The 16,387-nt window shown below is 39.4% G+C and overlaps 2 protein-coding genes across 2 annotated transcripts; one reads left to right on the top strand and one right to left on the bottom strand.

Annotated features, from left to right (window-relative positions):
• Positions 1–181: 181 nt before the first annotated feature.
• Positions 182–3,018, bottom strand: cdc42ep5 (CDC42 effector protein (Rho GTPase binding) 5). The gene is made up of 2 exons (XM_041792667.1): positions 2,862–3,018; positions 182–2,025 (listed from the first exon to the last, which is right to left on the bottom strand). The coding sequence occupies exon 2, from the start codon at positions 2,021–2,023 to the stop codon at positions 1,130–1,132; it is 894 nt and encodes a 297-aa protein (XP_041648601.1). The 5' UTR covers positions 2,024–2,025; positions 2,862–3,018; the 3' UTR covers positions 182–1,129.
• Positions 3,019–6,062: 3,044 nt separating this feature from the next.
• leng8 (leukocyte receptor cluster (LRC) member 8) lies at positions 6,063–16,347 on the top strand. Its single transcript, XM_041792976.1, has 15 exons — positions 6,063–6,436; positions 7,801–7,933; positions 8,335–8,472; positions 8,670–8,747; positions 8,892–9,324; positions 9,639–9,810; positions 9,895–10,065; positions 10,248–10,496; positions 10,581–10,745; positions 10,887–11,181; positions 11,394–11,495; positions 11,613–11,681; positions 11,766–11,895; positions 11,990–12,197; positions 12,291–16,347. Exons 1-15 carry the CDS (start codon positions 6,396–6,398, stop codon positions 12,451–12,453), a joined length of 2,547 nt encoding a protein of 848 aa, XP_041648910.1. The 5' UTR covers positions 6,063–6,395; the 3' UTR covers positions 12,454–16,347.
• Positions 16,348–16,387: the final 40 nt, after the last annotated feature.

Genomic DNA, 16,387 nt, shown 5'->3' with positions numbered 1-16,387 from the left:
GTGTTTGTAATTGTAAAAGAACAAGCATGAAACACAGAATGGTTTCATTTCAGGAAGGGGTTATAGGAAAAAAAATCCAAGTTGAAGGATCTCTAGATTCACTCTGAATACTTTCCTTTTGTGCTCCACTTCTGCCCTAAAGCCATGTCTAGAGGGAAAAAAAGACTCAGAGCCATCGTGAGTGGATATTTAAAAATCCCAATGACAGTTTTATTGTTCTTACTGCAATCCTTTTGAGACCACGGGATGAAGAATAAGTCAAAACCAGCATTTTCCACAGATGAGCACAATTGTCTCTCCCTGTTACAGCACAATGTAATAAAATACTTTTGTTTTTAATTATCAAGAAAGAGACATGTACAAACACACAACTGCTCCTGGTTTACAAATGACCTTTTAAATTCCCATGATTGTCTGAGTATAAACCCAACGGCAAAAAAGCAGAGCTTTGGTATCATTAAAAACATGCTAAATAACTGCAGTAAGAAAACATCTCATTTGGTGTGAACAAGGAAGTCACAGCATCAGATTTGGAATGTGATAGATTCACAGTATTTAATAATACACAAGATTTATTTCCTCTCAAAGTGTTTGGGATTCATTTGTAAAGCTTAAACATGAAGAGAAGACATGAAGACTGTAATAAACATGCAATATGAGATACATCTAATAAGACATGGATAAGGCACAGGGTATATTAATAAAAGGCACTAAATGAAAGCTCACAGGGCCTTAGGTGTGCCCTGAAGAAGGTAAATGAAAGATATGAAACTTTACAATGCAAGTGATATTAACTTAGCCTGAATCAAACTCTCACTGAACATCAGAATCAAAGCAAGGCATCCAGAGTAGCAAAATAAGTCAAAAAGTGCTTTTAACCTTTCATTTTCACTTAAATCACATCGATCTGCTTTTTGCAAATCTGTTACCCATGCAGATAAAACAAAAATGTCTTTCCAGTTGAGCAACGTCGTCAAACTGTAGATTCTCCTTTATATCTTGATCAATCCAGTTTATTTTGAAGCCTCCCATTCAAATGGTATTGATATAATGAGTTTGAAGAAAATACAGTAAACTTGATTTGGCTGACAGCAAAGATTTGTTTTTAAGGCAAAACCGTACCCGCCCCCTATAGACCGATTTCATCATCAAACTCATCTTCAAATGTGTAGCCTCGTCCTTCCTCTTCCTCCTCCTCTGAATCAGTCTCTGACTGGCAGCTGTCGACTCTCCTCCTGTCCAATGGAGTCACTCCTTCATACTCTGAGCTGTGTGATGAGGCGGGACTGGGTGGCAGATCTGCTCTGTGATTGGTGAACTCCGTTTCACCTCCATCTACTACAATCTCACCCTCGACCCTTGTTGGACTGAGACACTCCAGCTGATTCTCATCCTGGAAGTCAAACCCTTGACCTTCTTCCTCTTCAGATGCGTGGCGAATGATCTCCTCTCGTTTGTCACTGAATCGTACTTTTGGTCGTAACCCCTTTGACTTGATCCCGTTCCCATCTGGTATCCTGCTGTCTCCCACCTGGTTTCCATCCAAACTGACCAAGTCATTCCCGTTAAGCTCGTTCTGCATGTTCACAGACATCTCACTGTTTCCCTGCTTTGAGTCCGCAGAGGAGGGGCCTTTTTTGGGACTGAACACATCCTCCTCATTGGAGTCGAGCCCCAGACCATCCATCACCCCAAGAACATCTCCCAACATGGATGGACCTAGATCCAGATCCAGGTCGAATGAAGACACTGACTCAGAGTGCTGAAGCTCATTGTTCTGTGTGCTTGCAGAAGCTTCTGTGTGAAGATCACTGTGGTTGACCACCAGCTCAGGCTGAGCCACAGTTCCTGTGCTTCCTGGGTCATTGCTGGCCTGGCCCGGGCCAAGTGTGGACAGGAAGGAGGTGTCGCCAAAGGCGTCGCCTCCCCTCCCAATGTGCATAGTGTGGCGAAAGTCACCCAGTGGGGCTGAGATCATGGTGGGGTCCAGGCGAGGGGCCCGGGATGATTTGTGCAGCGGCATAACTGTACAGAAAAAGCAGGCCAGAATATGGGGAGCATTAATTCTTTGTTATTCATGTGAATGGCTGTAAATGACAGATGTGGCACTCTGAGAAAACAAGATAATACAGAGCTTAAAAAAAGTGCAGAAAGCATCTGAAAAACTGGCACATAGACTCCTGATAAGGCAGATTAACGTCAACAGTTCTCCATGTTGTGCAAGTCTGGAGAAAGCAATGAGCATTTTGGCACTCTGCGGCTGTGAAGGCCATGCTGAGACTTGTACTTGAAGCACTCATGCAACGCTAGCACATACTTTTCTCTCCCCTCAGGGATGAATGTGGAAAAAACAAGACTGTAACTTTATTCAGAAAAAGAGGAAAAGCTAAATATTTGACAATTAGCCATATGACTGGGCTGCTTTAGTGAGAATTTAACTTAAATGTCATGGGAAAGTAGGCCATCAAGGTAACATTTGAAGTTAATCTAGAGGAAGTGGAAGCCAATATTATCTCATATATTTGGACATTTTAACAAACACATCTCTTCATCAAATGTATGGCGCTGGCATCATAAATATACAGTTAAGACATTTCTTTAGTGTACATATGTGTATGTATGTGAGTTGGTATGGGAGGGGAGGGGGCTTTAGGCCTACCCCTACTCTGATAACTTTCCACCAATAATAACGAAAAATTGTTTGTATCACTGTTTTTCATGAGTGAATAATAACTGATATGAAAAACACGTGAGAGTTAGAGTTGTTGCTAAAGTTTAATGAGTCACGGTCGGATCAATATTAAACTTATCGATAGGTCTGACTGAGCGCCACCGAAACGTTAAAACTGATAAAAACTTACTTTAAAGAGAATATTCTCGTCTTTGGTCGGCTCCCTCACAAGTGTCCAGCTCTTTCATCTGGCTTTTTGGCTTTCGCTTCCCTCTCGCCTTTTCCCTCGCTCTTTTTCTCGCCGTCGTTGTCTGTGTGAGTTTTCTTTTTCTTTCCAAAGGGATGGGCATGGGGCGAGGAAGTGACGCGACACTTATTGGGGAGAGCTGGATCAAAGAGGCTGTCGACTTCACTAAACAGGGATCAATAAAACGAGGTCAACAGTCACCTCAGACAGAAACCATGCTGCTTTTTAACCGTACTTTGTAATGGCATAAAAGATTATTTGATAACAGTTAAGGTTTAACTATTTGATTAAAAAGCACACAGTTGTAACTGCCATGATATCAAACTTGTCATCATATAATTGTGAATAAAAAAGACCTTAGTCAGGATTTAAAGGACATGGCTAAAGTAAATGCTAAGCCATATTCAGTAATTTTGAATCAAGCAATATCACATGAAGGTAGAATGTATACATTCGATTTTACTGAAAATCATTAATGCTGTGATTCGGTCGATTATTTTGCCTCCACCAACTCAACTAGTTCCTCCATCAACTGACACTAGACCGTTGTCAAGTGGCCCAAGCATACTCTGGAGTCGTGCTACTATGTTTGTGCCAGTAAACACAGAAAAGACATTTTGTAGAACGAACATTTGCTAAAATGATCATAAAAATGGAATTTATCATAAAACGACAGTGAAACCAAAAGTCTGTTGTGTAGTTTTGAGGAATGAGACTGATTAATAAAGGATAAACGCTGCGGCGGAGGGATATATACATCATGTATGATTAAAAATGTACTTTCGTCAGGCTATGATTTAGAGTTTATCCTCAGTAAAGCAAGTTGACTTTTTCTTTGAACGTAATGTATACAGATACATTTTTGATCAAATTCAACTGGGCGGATGTTTACATCACACATTTAGCTGTTAACATACTGTATATATGAATTAAAAAAATGGTTTGTTTGTTTGATTGAATGAAATCAACGTAAAAATCAATGCAAATTGATTAAATAAAATGAAAATAAATAAAATACAAGGTATGCAACATTCTCTAGGCCTATTATTTACAATTCTTTACAAGCAACAAATCATGTTGAAAAAACACTACTACTTAACTTCCTGAAAACCTGCTCTTAGCCCATTAGTTGGTCCTGATTATGGAAATATTCAACATCAAAATAAAGAAAAGAAAATTAAAGTTATAAAGCAGTAATACACTTCACACTGAAAGTAAAACAGCTTAGACTATTTTAAGGTGATTCAGATTTAGGTCATATTTTTGGCAGCAAGACAGAATGTTCCAAATAAACTTTACTGCTTTTTTATGTGGGCCAATATTCAATCAAAACTAATTTCCCTTGTTTAAATGAACCAAAGAACTACATGGGGAGACCATGGTATGGAGTCTCACTACAGACACAGATAACATTTGTAAATTGTTATATTAAATAACATGTGAGAAGACCAATATGTTATTCAAATTCTACAAGGCCCCTTAAAATATGTGCAATTTTGTAAGTGTTTGGCATAATCTCCCAAGAATGCTCAAATCTCTGAATTAGACATTAAATCACTTTATACCCAGCCTGAGTGTATGGTATCAAGTGATTTATTAAGAATTTTTCAAGCTACAGTATAGATCTTTAATACTACACCAGTACATTAGACCAATGTAATTTTGTATGGTAATTGATAAGAAGGGTTTTGACTTACAGTTGGCTGCAATTACAGTGGAATGCAGTCAGTGAAGCAAACCCTGCTGTGTTACATGGTGTGTTTTATGACTGAGCTGACGGCAGCTCAAGGGTGTCAGTTGGATGTATAATGAACACACAAGAATAACTTAAAGAATAACAAATACATAGATTCTCTGACATATTACTGGTATTATAAAACAAATCTCATTTGATTCATCAACAGTAATGGAGTGGGGATGTGCTCGAGGAGTCCATATTATCCAGCTTCCTCCCATGGGTAAAAGAAACAAGCACAACCAAACAGCAGGTACTTATACAATGGTGCTGACTCGTGACTCATTGTTTGTGAGATCTTGTCACAAATGCTCAGCATATTTGTGTGATGATGTAGACAACAAGACAATTGGAACAACTTATTCCATCTGCAGAGACATTATACTATATCATCCTTTGTAGGAAATGGGCTGGAAATCACACTCAATACAGTAACTTATTTAATTAAATGTTTGCAACCTGACCACATAAAGGATTATGGCCTAAAGATGTCATGATCTACAATGGAGAACATTAAGTTCTTTTCAAAATACCTGTATTAACTTAAGATACTAAGATACATCAGTCTCATTTTCATTACAAATAAAGATGACAGGAAACAATTAAGTGTTGTTTTGGTACAGGAATAAATACAATATCGAGAAAAAAAAAACACTGATAGCCTGGCTGTTCAGCTATCATTCAACTATCAATTATTCATACACTTGTTATAATTTATTCTTCACGGAGACTTCCAAAAAGTCTGAATGATTTGGGGGCTCAGGTGTGGGAGACACTCACAGGAAAAGACTCCTCTCTCAGTAGTACACACTAATACAAGGTCAAAAAAACACACATCTTGCAGCTGTGTGCTGCACTGAAAAGCCAAAGGAAACATGAAACTCTACTGGGATAATATTACATAAATTAATCCTGATTTTTTTTTTAAATAGTACGCAAGCAAGTTAGAACTGACTATGTTGATCGGGTAATATGATGCTACAGCTTCAAAATATGGTCATAGCTAAGACTATTGTTGGATGGTGTTTTTCTTAAGGAAGACATTTATTTATATATTAATACTGATTGTAAAATACCATATATTTAGATACAGTTATGTTGGATCGTTTAACTCAGTTTTGTTTTCCCAAGTCTAACTCTAACTCAGTACATTTTACGAATATTGGGTAATTTTTACCATACTTTTGGTACCTCAGGCATAACAATCCAAACCCCCGTTCATTTTGTAATGATTGACAGCTTGGTGGGTGAATACAGACAGGCTTAAACCTGAAGCTAGATATTTGATTTGTTGGTCTAGTAGAGGGCAGTACTAAGAGTGTGTGTTATCGTGCGACCCTTTTGCCTGTGAGAGTGTACTCAGGGCTAAAACCGTTAGCATGGTAACGTCACTGGACTTGGCTAATTTTACTTATCTGCCATTTTGTATCTCCACAGTCAGGTCAGACGATGTTGGTTGTCGTCGAGAAGAGACGCGGATTTGCTTAAATTTACATCATTTTTATTATACCTTGAGTTTAAATATGGTATAGTAGGTCTCATTTGAATAGGAACTAGTAACTTCTATCGGTTTGGAGCTGATTTGTTTGTTCAACGTGTCAGAATTCATCTTGTTTACCTTTTGCTTTAGCAGGAGCGCTAACGTTAACGACGTTAGCAGAGTCTGTCGCTAGCCGGCTAGCTTAGCTAGCGAACAAACGTCCAGCGTTAGCTTTCTAACGCTAACATTACACTGTGGCGAAATGGCGGCCAACACGGCACAAGCAACCCCGACAACCAACTGGTAGGTTTAACGTTTTATGCGATAAATACTCATAACAGAGGCTGAATAAAAATAATGTGGCATATTCAGAAACTAATCGTCAAATGAAGAACGATTTAGCTACTTTGTCCCGTTCTGGTATTAAGTCTGATAACTCCCTCAGCAAAGGGTGTTGGCAAGTATTAGCACAGAGAACTAGCCAGATACAGGCCAATTCTTCGGCCAGAGGAAAGCTAACACGATTGTGTACAGCTGACTATATTTAAGTCATATTTGTTTAAAACTACTAGTGGCCATGGTGTGATGAAAACGTTAGCATTTTTAACCTTCTAACATTCCCCCTTTGAGCTCAACTGAAATGTCGGAATAGGCCGTGTTTCAAAAGGCCAACGTGTAATTGGATTCGGTCGTCTTTTTCTATGATCACATTCAACATGTTATCGTCTACAAGTAGTTGGCTGTTAACAGAATTTAAACGCTGGCTCTGCCTTCTATATGTGACACTAAAACAAGCGATAAATGTATGATCTTTTCCCTTCATAGCGCCGTGCAATAACATGATTGAATTGAAGGTGTTGTGTTGTGCAAAGGTAAACTATGGTTAGCTTTCTTAGGGACATTTTTCAGAAGGTAATCAAACTGTTTAAACGTTAAAAGTGCATATACAGTAAGCCTATTTTGTAGTTTTGGTCCTATTGAAGCCGTTTTGTGCCTTCTGTCCAACCAATCATTCAGACTTTATTTATAGAACACCTTTCAGACAAATTCAGTTACATTTCAAAGTGCTTTACAGGAACGTGAAAAGTGATTGATAATATAGGAGAATGGTAAAAAGACTGAGTGACTGATACACACCATTATGAATTTATTAAAATAATGAACAGTTGATGAAAAGAAAACAAATGAAAATTTTAAGTGACAGAATTAAAAGGCAACATGATGAAACCTGTTAGAGATGCACAACACTGAATATTTGCCAATCATATTTATCCAGTATGATGATATGTACAAAGTTATTTTAGCTGATACTTATATGTCAGTGAAGTTCAGACCTAAAAGTGAAGTCCTTTAAACACACTAAATGTAAGGAATGATGATTGGGAGAGGGGCCTCAGTTGAAATATGTCTATTGGTCTAGAGTATAACTCCACTTATTCATTTGTATAGCCAATATTTAGTATAGGCAGGTTTAATAGCCTTTATATTGGTTTTTAGGTATTTTCATAAATAAAAGTATCTGCCAATCCCAATAACTCACTTTTTAAGCTAATATCTGCCAATACCAATATCATACTGATACTATCATGCATCCCTAAAAAAACATGAATAAATAAAAGCAGGAAAGATTAGGACACCCTTGACCTTAGTTCTTGTTCCACTTTCAGGGCTTATGGGGGTTCTGGAGATGCCCAGGTTCACGAAAACCCAGAATGGGAGAAAGCAAGACAAGCACTAGCATCCATTAACAAGAATCAGAGCTCTGCTAAGTCTGCGCAAGCCAACCGAACCACAGCAGAGGTATGTTTTTGTGTTATTGTATTTTTATGTATAAAATGCATCTGAGGGGATCAAAACCAATACGCTGATATTTTTCTGATTTTGAAATTAATACATAAAGAAAGATCACCAGAAATTCAAATTTTAATTTATCACAGTCACAGCTGGCATTAAAAAAAAAAAAGCGTTTGAAATAAAGTCACATACTACCCAATTAATGGTCACCTCATTTCTGGATACCCAAGGATTGCTGTTTGATGGCTAATAGTTTTTTAATATATATAAATAAATATATATATTTTTTCTTTTATTAAGTGTTTGTATTTGATTAATTTTATATTCTATTCATTGTCTTTTCCATCCGGTCAATGTTTGACTTGTCTGTTCTGTATTTAAAGACTTTTACTGCTTTGTCATTTCAGGCTGGTCAGTTTCAACCAGCCGTGTCTGACTCTTCTGCCGTTCAGCAGCAGCAGCAGTACTATCCTTGGTATCAGCAGACTCAGCAGCATTACCCAGGATATACATACCCCTACAACTACTACTACCCAATGAGTCCAGTAAGTGCTTGGAAGAATTCTTTCCTGTTAATATCTTGTGCTGATAAAGGGCAGGCACTGTATTTAGCGTCTCAAGCCACAAGGATTGCACATCTGTAAATCAGACAAAAATATTCCAGAGAATATAGTGAGTCTGGTATTTGACAAATTTTGGACAAGGTTCCTCAGTGACAGCATATGTTTTTCTGGATTTCCAGTATGGAGGTGCATATCCACCAAATCAGTATGGTGTGCCACCAGGGCCTTACCCGGGACCTCCAACATCTAATGGACAGGTACATTCACATTTCTATGTAAAGATAAATGTTTACATTTGTATATGTAGGTATAAATTGACAATATTTATATTGATTAAAAACTTTAAGAAGGGTTTAAACGTTTTCTATTTAATACATTAATTTTTTCTTTTGTTTTTATAGCCTCCCCCAGTGCCAGGAATGGAAGACCAATCTCCTACCTATCCCGCTCAACCACAGCCCCCTCCCCCTGCAACACCCCAACCACCCCAGAGCCCCACCACATCAGATAAACCACCTCCACCCCCATCAATTCCTCCCCCACCCAACTCCCAGTACCCCCCTCCCCCTTCTCCAAATTCTTACAATGCCAATAACTCTATGCCATACCCACCCAGTGACCCCAACCAAATGCAAATGTACAATCATTCCCAGGGAAGGCCTAACTATGGACAGGGCTTTCAGGCCCAGAACAACTATCAGCCCTCTCAGAATAACCCACAGCACCAGCAGCAGCAACAACAGCCTGGCCAGTACCTACCAGGAATTGGCAGAGGAGAGGCCAACAAAAACAAAAACCAAAAACAAGGACAGCAACTGTGGCACCGCATGAAACGTAAGATTTACCGTAATTAGTTCAGATGTCTAACATTTCTACAGAGAGTTTGTTGTATATTTCTTGTTGTTACTCCAATAAAAGTCATCAGTATTTACAGATTTGTAACTTATATTTGAGTGCAAATTGTAATAACGCTAACTTTAAACTACAAGATCTTTAACTTTACACTGGTTTAAAAACAATGTATTCAAACAAAACTACATCTCCATATCCAAGTTTTGACCCGATGTCAATTTGAGCAATACTAAAATTACTCATTAAGTTGTAATTACAAGGTTTTGTTCCTTTTTTTTATCATTTTGTTCTCTCAGAGGCACCTGGGACAGCTTCTGTGAAGTTTAATATTCCCAAAAGGCCGTATCAGGTGCAGTGTGCTCCAGTTTCCAACCAGACTTTCCCTCCAGGCGAGCAGCCCTCAGGGTTAAACCCAAGTCCTTCTTCCCCAGCTAGTGCTACTGGTGCACCCCAAGGTGCTCAAACACGGTAAGAACTCAATGGTCTCTACTGACTTTCTTTTCTGTTTTTTAATCCTACAAAAGTAACTTTACTTAAAATCCTTCTCTCCAGGCCCCAGGACTGGCCCCAAGCCATGAAGGAATACGTGCAGCGCTGCTTTACAGCCTGTGAGACAGAGGAAGACAAAGATCGCACTGAAAAATTGCTGAAAGAAGTTCTGCAGGACAGGTTAAAAGACGGCTCTGCTTACACTATTGACTGGACTCGTGAGCCATTGCCAGAGTGAGTTTATCTTCCTGGCGCATTTATAGGATGTCATTAACGTCTTTACTACTGAGATGTTTTGTAGATGAAGAGGATAATTTCTCATCTGTTTATGTTTTTAGGCTTTTTTAATTGTTGATGTTGTTTCCTGTTTGTTAAAACTCACATCAATACATTTGGATTTTTATTTATTTTTGTAGAATTAAAGTTAAACAGTCTCGTTGGGAAGCAGTTCAACCCCAGAGGGCTTCAGACGGCTCCATTAGTCGTGGTGGAAGTACAGCTGCTGCAGCTTCAAGAGGCAGGGGCGGTGGACATAGACTAGGCCATTACAGAAATATATTTTCTCAAAGGAGTCCATCTTCTAGTTCCTCTCGCTCTTCCTCTCGCTCCCCATCCCCTTCCCACGGCAGACACAGGGACAGAAGCACCCAAAGGCATCGACGCAGGTAAGACACTTCTTCTGATTGTATTTTGGTTAATAAGGACATCTGGATTAGACCCTTTTAAATATATCATGTCTCTGCTCCTAGTGATTCTGGCTCACAGTCAGACAGCAGCATCTCTAGTGACCTCAGACCTCAGCTGTCAAGACGAAACCAGAGAGGAGCCCGTGGTCGTGGTAATGACAGAGACAGAGGGCGTGGAGGTGGAGAGAGAGGGAGAGGAAGAGGAGGAAAGGCCAACAGAGGAAGAAGGTAACTTATTAAATGTGATATCAATAAATAGAACTTTCTGTTAGACTTTGATTTCTTAACTGACTTCCATTCTTATTGAGGTGCCAAATGAACATCTTCAACAGGGAAGGCTTGTCTATAACCTTTAACTTATCCCTTCAGGAACATGGAAGACGCCAGTGCAGCTGTTGGAAAGAAGCGGAAAGGTGGCAATGCAGGGCTTGATTTCCATGATCCCAACAGAGAAGCTAAGAAGCAGAGCCGAGCAGCACGTTTCCACAAACAACTTCGCTCAGAACCCCTGGTTCTCTCCGTTCACACCCTGGAACTGCCTGATGGAACTCAGGAGGGCTTCAGCTGGGAGGACTGCCCCATCGTAGGAACATGCCAGGACATCACCAAGCCCTACCTAAGGCTCACCTGTGCCCCAGACCCCTCTACTGTTCGCCCTGTGCAGGTAAGAGGTTTTTATCGTACTACTGTAGTGAACAACTTCATGGGTTACGTGAAGCTTTTGTTGGATTTGTCACCTTACAGTAAAGAGAAGTGCAGAAAATATTTTTCAGAGCCTAATTTTTCTTGTGTGAATTAAGTAAAAACAATGGTGGGCATAAGGATTTCTCCTTCAAATTCTACCAGACTGATCTACATCTGTACTTTTTCCCAAAGGTCCTGAGAAAATCTCTGCAGGCTGTGAAGGCCCATTGGAAAACCCACCAGGACTATACCCATGCTTGCGAACAGATGAAGTCCATACGACAGGACCTCACGGTTAGTAATCCTCATATATGAAAACTTGACCTCTGTCTTTGTCTTTAAGAGTAGGTTGAGAATTTTAGCTTGGCTCTATTTTGATAAATGTCTCTGTTTCTTCCTGTTAATATCTAGGTCCAAGGAGTTCGTACAGACTTCACAGTGGAAGTGTACGAGTGTCATGCACGCATTGCTCTGGAAAAGGTGAGCCATTCTCTCTTTAGAAATGCCTTGTGTAATGTGATGTCAGTGCATATTTTAGCAACTGACAGTATGTTTTTGTCTTAGGGAGACCATGAGGAGTTTAACCAATGCCAGACCCAGCTGAAGGCTCTATATAAGGACAACCCCTCAGAGAACATCGGAGAGTTTACAGCATATAGGTTGCTGTATTACATCTTCACAAAAAACTCTGGAGGTATCACCAAACGGTTGTCTCTTGCGTCAACATTAAAATTCTCATTAGATGTTTTTTTTCCACGGATTAACATTGTTGCCTGTCTCCTCTCCAGATCTGACCACTGAGTTGGTTTATTTAACCCCGACACTGCGAGCAGATCCATGTGTGGCTCATGCACTTGCACTCCGTGCTGCCTGGGCTTTAGGAAACTATCGCAGATTCTTTAAGCTGTATCTGGATGCCCCCCGCATGGCTTCATACCTCATTGACAAGTTTGTAGAGCGGGAAAGAAAGAATGCACTTAGGGCCATTGTCAAATCGTAAGTCAGCGTCCTGAAACATGTTTTTCTATGTTAATATCTCAAATATATCTGCTGACCTGTTTCTTTCTGTTTTTCCTCTTCTGTCTACAGGTTCAGGCCCGACGTATCGGTGCAGTATGTGCAGACCACTCTGGGTTTCCCTTGTTTAGACTCCTGTATGAGCTTTCTTACTGGCCTAGGTGTCACCTTTACCCCATCTGACCCCAAAAAGATAGACTGCAAAACCAGCACAGCTTCTCTAGCTGCTTCATGAGGGGTGGGGTTGGGGGTTAGTAGCATCAAGGGAGGGATCTTTACATACACAGTGCACTCTACTTGAGACAACTGAGCCAGTCCAGAGTAGGTGGCAATCATAGGCTATGAAAAGACCTAGAGATAGTTGCTACATTACTCTACTGCAAGAGTCCTATTTCAGAAAGCCATTTTGAAACTTAGACAGCTGCTTTAAACATGAGCCTGCACATACTGGCACACAAACAGTCAGATTCCCATCATATCTAACTATATTTACAACAACAGAAAAGTGAGGGAATTTATATTGCAGATAATGATGCAGTGTCAGCACTTAGAGGCCAAGAAGTCACAGAAGCAGATCAGGGAGGCTCTCTCTCTCGTCATGGTTCCTGTTCCTTTAGCACCATCAGATTTCAAAGCTAACGGTGTTCTGTCATGTTTTTTCCTTCCTCAAGTCAACAGCTTCAAGATCTGAAGACTCAAGCATTGTCCTGCAAAAGGGAAATTCATAGAAAAGGCATTCCTCAAGTGGTTTATCCAGCTGTCTCCATTGTGAAGCGAAGCAATCAGAGTCAGGTCATCGTAACAATTCCTCAAAGAGACTGAGACAAAAAGGTGAGAAGATGCCTGCAGTTTCTGGAAGAAAGCTGAGTGGTTTGTATGTCCTGCCCTGCACCCTAGTTCCTGAAGGTTTCTAAAGTTGGCTCGTTCATCCTGTTCCTCGTCCCGGATTTTACTGCCTTTCAAGCAATGAACTATAAGTCTTAAGCTGTTTCCCTGATTCAGTTCATAAGAACTTTTTTGCTTGTCTTCAAACATGAAATGGTTGGCCAGCATTCTAGAAAGTGTCCGTCTGTTGAGCAATGACTTTTTATGATAAAGGATACAGGCAGGTGATTCCCTCTTGCCTCCAAGCCCTCTACACTGAGCTCAGTCTGCAGATTACAAGCATCCCGAGGCTGAGGAAGCCTGCCTCCATCATCCTCAGGTAGAAGTTCTGCCAGCAACTGGAATCCAGCACCTGTTCATCGCAACTATCGTTTTTCCATGATGGCCGTCTTTTCCTCATCAGCTGTAATTCTAAAGGAAGCGTGAAGATGAGCTGGAGGTGAAAGCTGCTGGTTGGAGCTTCATCGTGAAACCTGCTGCTTCAAGGAGAATCATCGAGTGGTTTGTATGCTACACACAGCTCTGTGTCTGCAAGGCTGGTAAGAGAAAGGGACTTCTCCAGAAGAGGTGGATTACTGAACAACAGAGGTGTTTTCTCGCATTTCTTAAGAATTGTTTTGTCCTATGTTTAGTGCTCTGCAGTATTGGCGTTTCTCTCACAAAATAAGGAATAATGGAGTCCAAAAGCAGATTACAGAGATTGGACAGATGAATTAAGTATCATTACAATTGGACAGTGTTCTTCAATGCCAAAATTGAGTCAGAAATGTTTCTGCACAGGTTCATGCTGCTGATTATTTAAGTGTTTGATTCAGAACATCGTTTTTTATACAGATATAGACACTGATATAATAAAGATGGCGATTAATAAAGAGACCAGTGCTTTTATATCCATGTATCCAAAGTCAATTTTCTAAAATGCAGGTGAAGTTGTACTTAACAGAAGCTATAAAGCCTTAAATAGAAATTTTTCTTGAAATGGCATTGGGGTTATAGAGTAGCAAGTTTCTCTCATGATTGTCCATTTATCCTCAGGTTGTGCTTTTAAGGACCTACATATGTATTGCTTGGATAATTTTATGGTAAATTACAAAACTTAAAAAACATGTATAAAATGGTGCGCCAGCTAAAAACAGGTACACTTTTTACCACCAACACCTGCAGCACTGACCTTGATTTAACATCAGTTTGTTCCCATTTATTAAATAACTGCTTAAACCCAGGATGGCATTGTAATTCCCACTAGCTTTATTTAATCTGAAAAGTATTAAATACCCTATATACACAGGACTGAAAATGATGGAGGAAGGCTTGCTGTACAATCAAAATGTTTACTTGTCTATTTAGTATATTTTTTGTAAATATTGTATTATATTGCTGTTATTTCTTTTCAAACTGTGCACATAGTTTTTTTGTTCACACATGGGTAAGTGTGATTTTTTTTTTTAATTTAGTCTTTTTTGTAGAACATTTGTGTGGATTTGTAAACTTGACTGGAGGATGTAGTGCTGGAGTTGATAATTGCTAGTTTCTCCCAGTAAAGCCTGAAATCTTTAAGAAAGACCTTTGAATCAAATTGTGGCCTCTGGTCATCTCTATTAATAGTCATGTAACATTTGATTTTGAGTATTGATACCTCAAGCAAAAACCTGCTATGTGTTGCAGTTTATTGTTGGCAGATGGTTCCACGTAAAGCTTGTAAACATTTGGTGAAGAATGAGGTGTAAATTGCAAAACGGGAGCGATGTAAACGTCTTCTGTGAAACGAAATTCTTCCGTCAGGCTAATATGCCTTTCTAAATCTGGATTATAGATTTATTTTCCAAACTGTTCATTGTTGACATTTCATTTTCTAATGGCAATGATCTCATTGATCTTTTCTTTTTCCCTCTTTCATTTACCTCACCCCTGTCCTCGCCGATTCTTCCCCCTCCGTCCCCCACACCTTCCTCTCACACCACCAAACTTCTCATCCTTCAGCTCGTTGTACTGCTGCATTGCAGGAAAACAGAGGAGTGATAAGTGGGCGAACAACCACCTCCATACACCAGCCGAGGAGAGTGAATTGTGAGCAATCCAAGTCTTGCTTTGACCCACTGAAGTTGAAGCCATACAGCTGATCATACATAGGAGCCTCATTTAATGAAATGTGGAAATCTTTTGCTGCTAACATAAATAATGAATTTTCCTGTGCAACCTTGTATTTGTTTAGTTTTTAAACAATGTGGACAAAGTTACATGTGCTATCTTCTGTTTGTCCAGATGCATTTCATCTTCCTTCACTTATTGGTTCACTGGTAAATTTTCTAGTGTAGTTTCTTGTATTTGGTTTTGATAATTAAATTTTTGTTAAGATCTCGCTAGACTAGCAGACCTCGGAGAGCTTTCTTAAGAGGGTTTTATTTGAAAGTGTCCGGACATGCAGAAGATGTTATCCTTGAAATTCTTCATTTATACCTTCATTTAATAGTTTTCTTTATGTGCAGTGTTTTTTTAGGCTAACTTTTTTTCTCTCTGTTGGTGTGTGCTCCCAGGCTGAAAAGTTGCTCTTTGGTTTCTTCTAATGTATTGAGCTTCACTGATATTTGTGTAACAGTAAAATATTTCACTCATTTTAAAGTGTGTACATCAGATGTCTCAGGTTTTCAGCATTGATTAAGTCCAGAATGTGTGCTTTGTTTAATTTTTTTTCTCTTAAGTAGAAAAATTCACCCGTTAGGATGTCTAACTACACATTTTTAGTTTGGATGCTGTGTGTTGTTTCCCTCCAATGCTTGATTCATTTTTTTCAGATGTTTTTTTGCTCCCATGTTCCTGTTTCATCAGTCTTTGTAACTCCTTACTGTTCGACACTAGAGCAACTCCCACATTCCTCGCTTTTAACTTGTCTTCATTTTTTTCTCTTTTCTCCAATTTCCCCTCCCTGCATGCTTCCCTCTCCTGTTCTCTCCAAACCTCTTTCAGTATTTCTCCTCTCATCATCTTTTCCTTTAATCTTGAATATGTTTGTGACTGTTTGCCTTCAGTGCAGCTAGTCACAATCACTAGTAAGTATTGTATTTCCTCTGCGAAGCTTCAGAAGTTTATGTTGCAGCTCACTAACAACTAAAGCTGAAGGTTTACCTTCAAAGCGTCAACTCCATCCCCACCCCCACTCCTAAACAGATGTGACATGAAAAACTGCCATTTTGTAAATATTGTGTACATTTGGAAGATATCTAATAAAATTCAAGTATGATAAGCATTCTGTGTCATGTTGAACTTTTGGAGTATTTGCCAGAATA

This window comes from Cheilinus undulatus, linkage group 8 (assembly GCF_018320785.1).
Source record: "Cheilinus undulatus linkage group 8, ASM1832078v1, whole genome shotgun sequence".
Lineage (NCBI taxonomy): Eukaryota > Metazoa > Chordata > Actinopteri > Labriformes > Labridae > Cheilinus > Cheilinus undulatus.
The sequence above is the reverse complement of the archived record's forward strand: the minus strand, read 5'-3'. Positions and strand labels throughout refer to the sequence as shown.

Bases quoted from the DNA above. Each gene is read 5' to 3' on its own strand.
- cdc42ep5 (XM_041792667.1), bottom strand. From the start codon at position 2,023: ATGCCGCTGCACAAATCATCCCGGGCCCCTCGCCTGGACCCCACCATG.
- leng8 (XM_041792976.1), top strand. From the start codon at position 6,396: ATGGCGGCCAACACGGCACAAGCAACCCCGACAACCAACTG. The intron at 8,748-8,891 runs GTACATTCACAT...TTGTTTTTATAG, and splicing joins CTCCAACATCTAATGGACAG to CCTCCCCCAGTGCCAGGAAT. The intron at 11,896-11,989 runs GTATCACCAAAC...TCTCCTCTCCAG, and splicing joins CTTCACAAAAAACTCTGGAG to ATCTGACCACTGAGTTGGTT.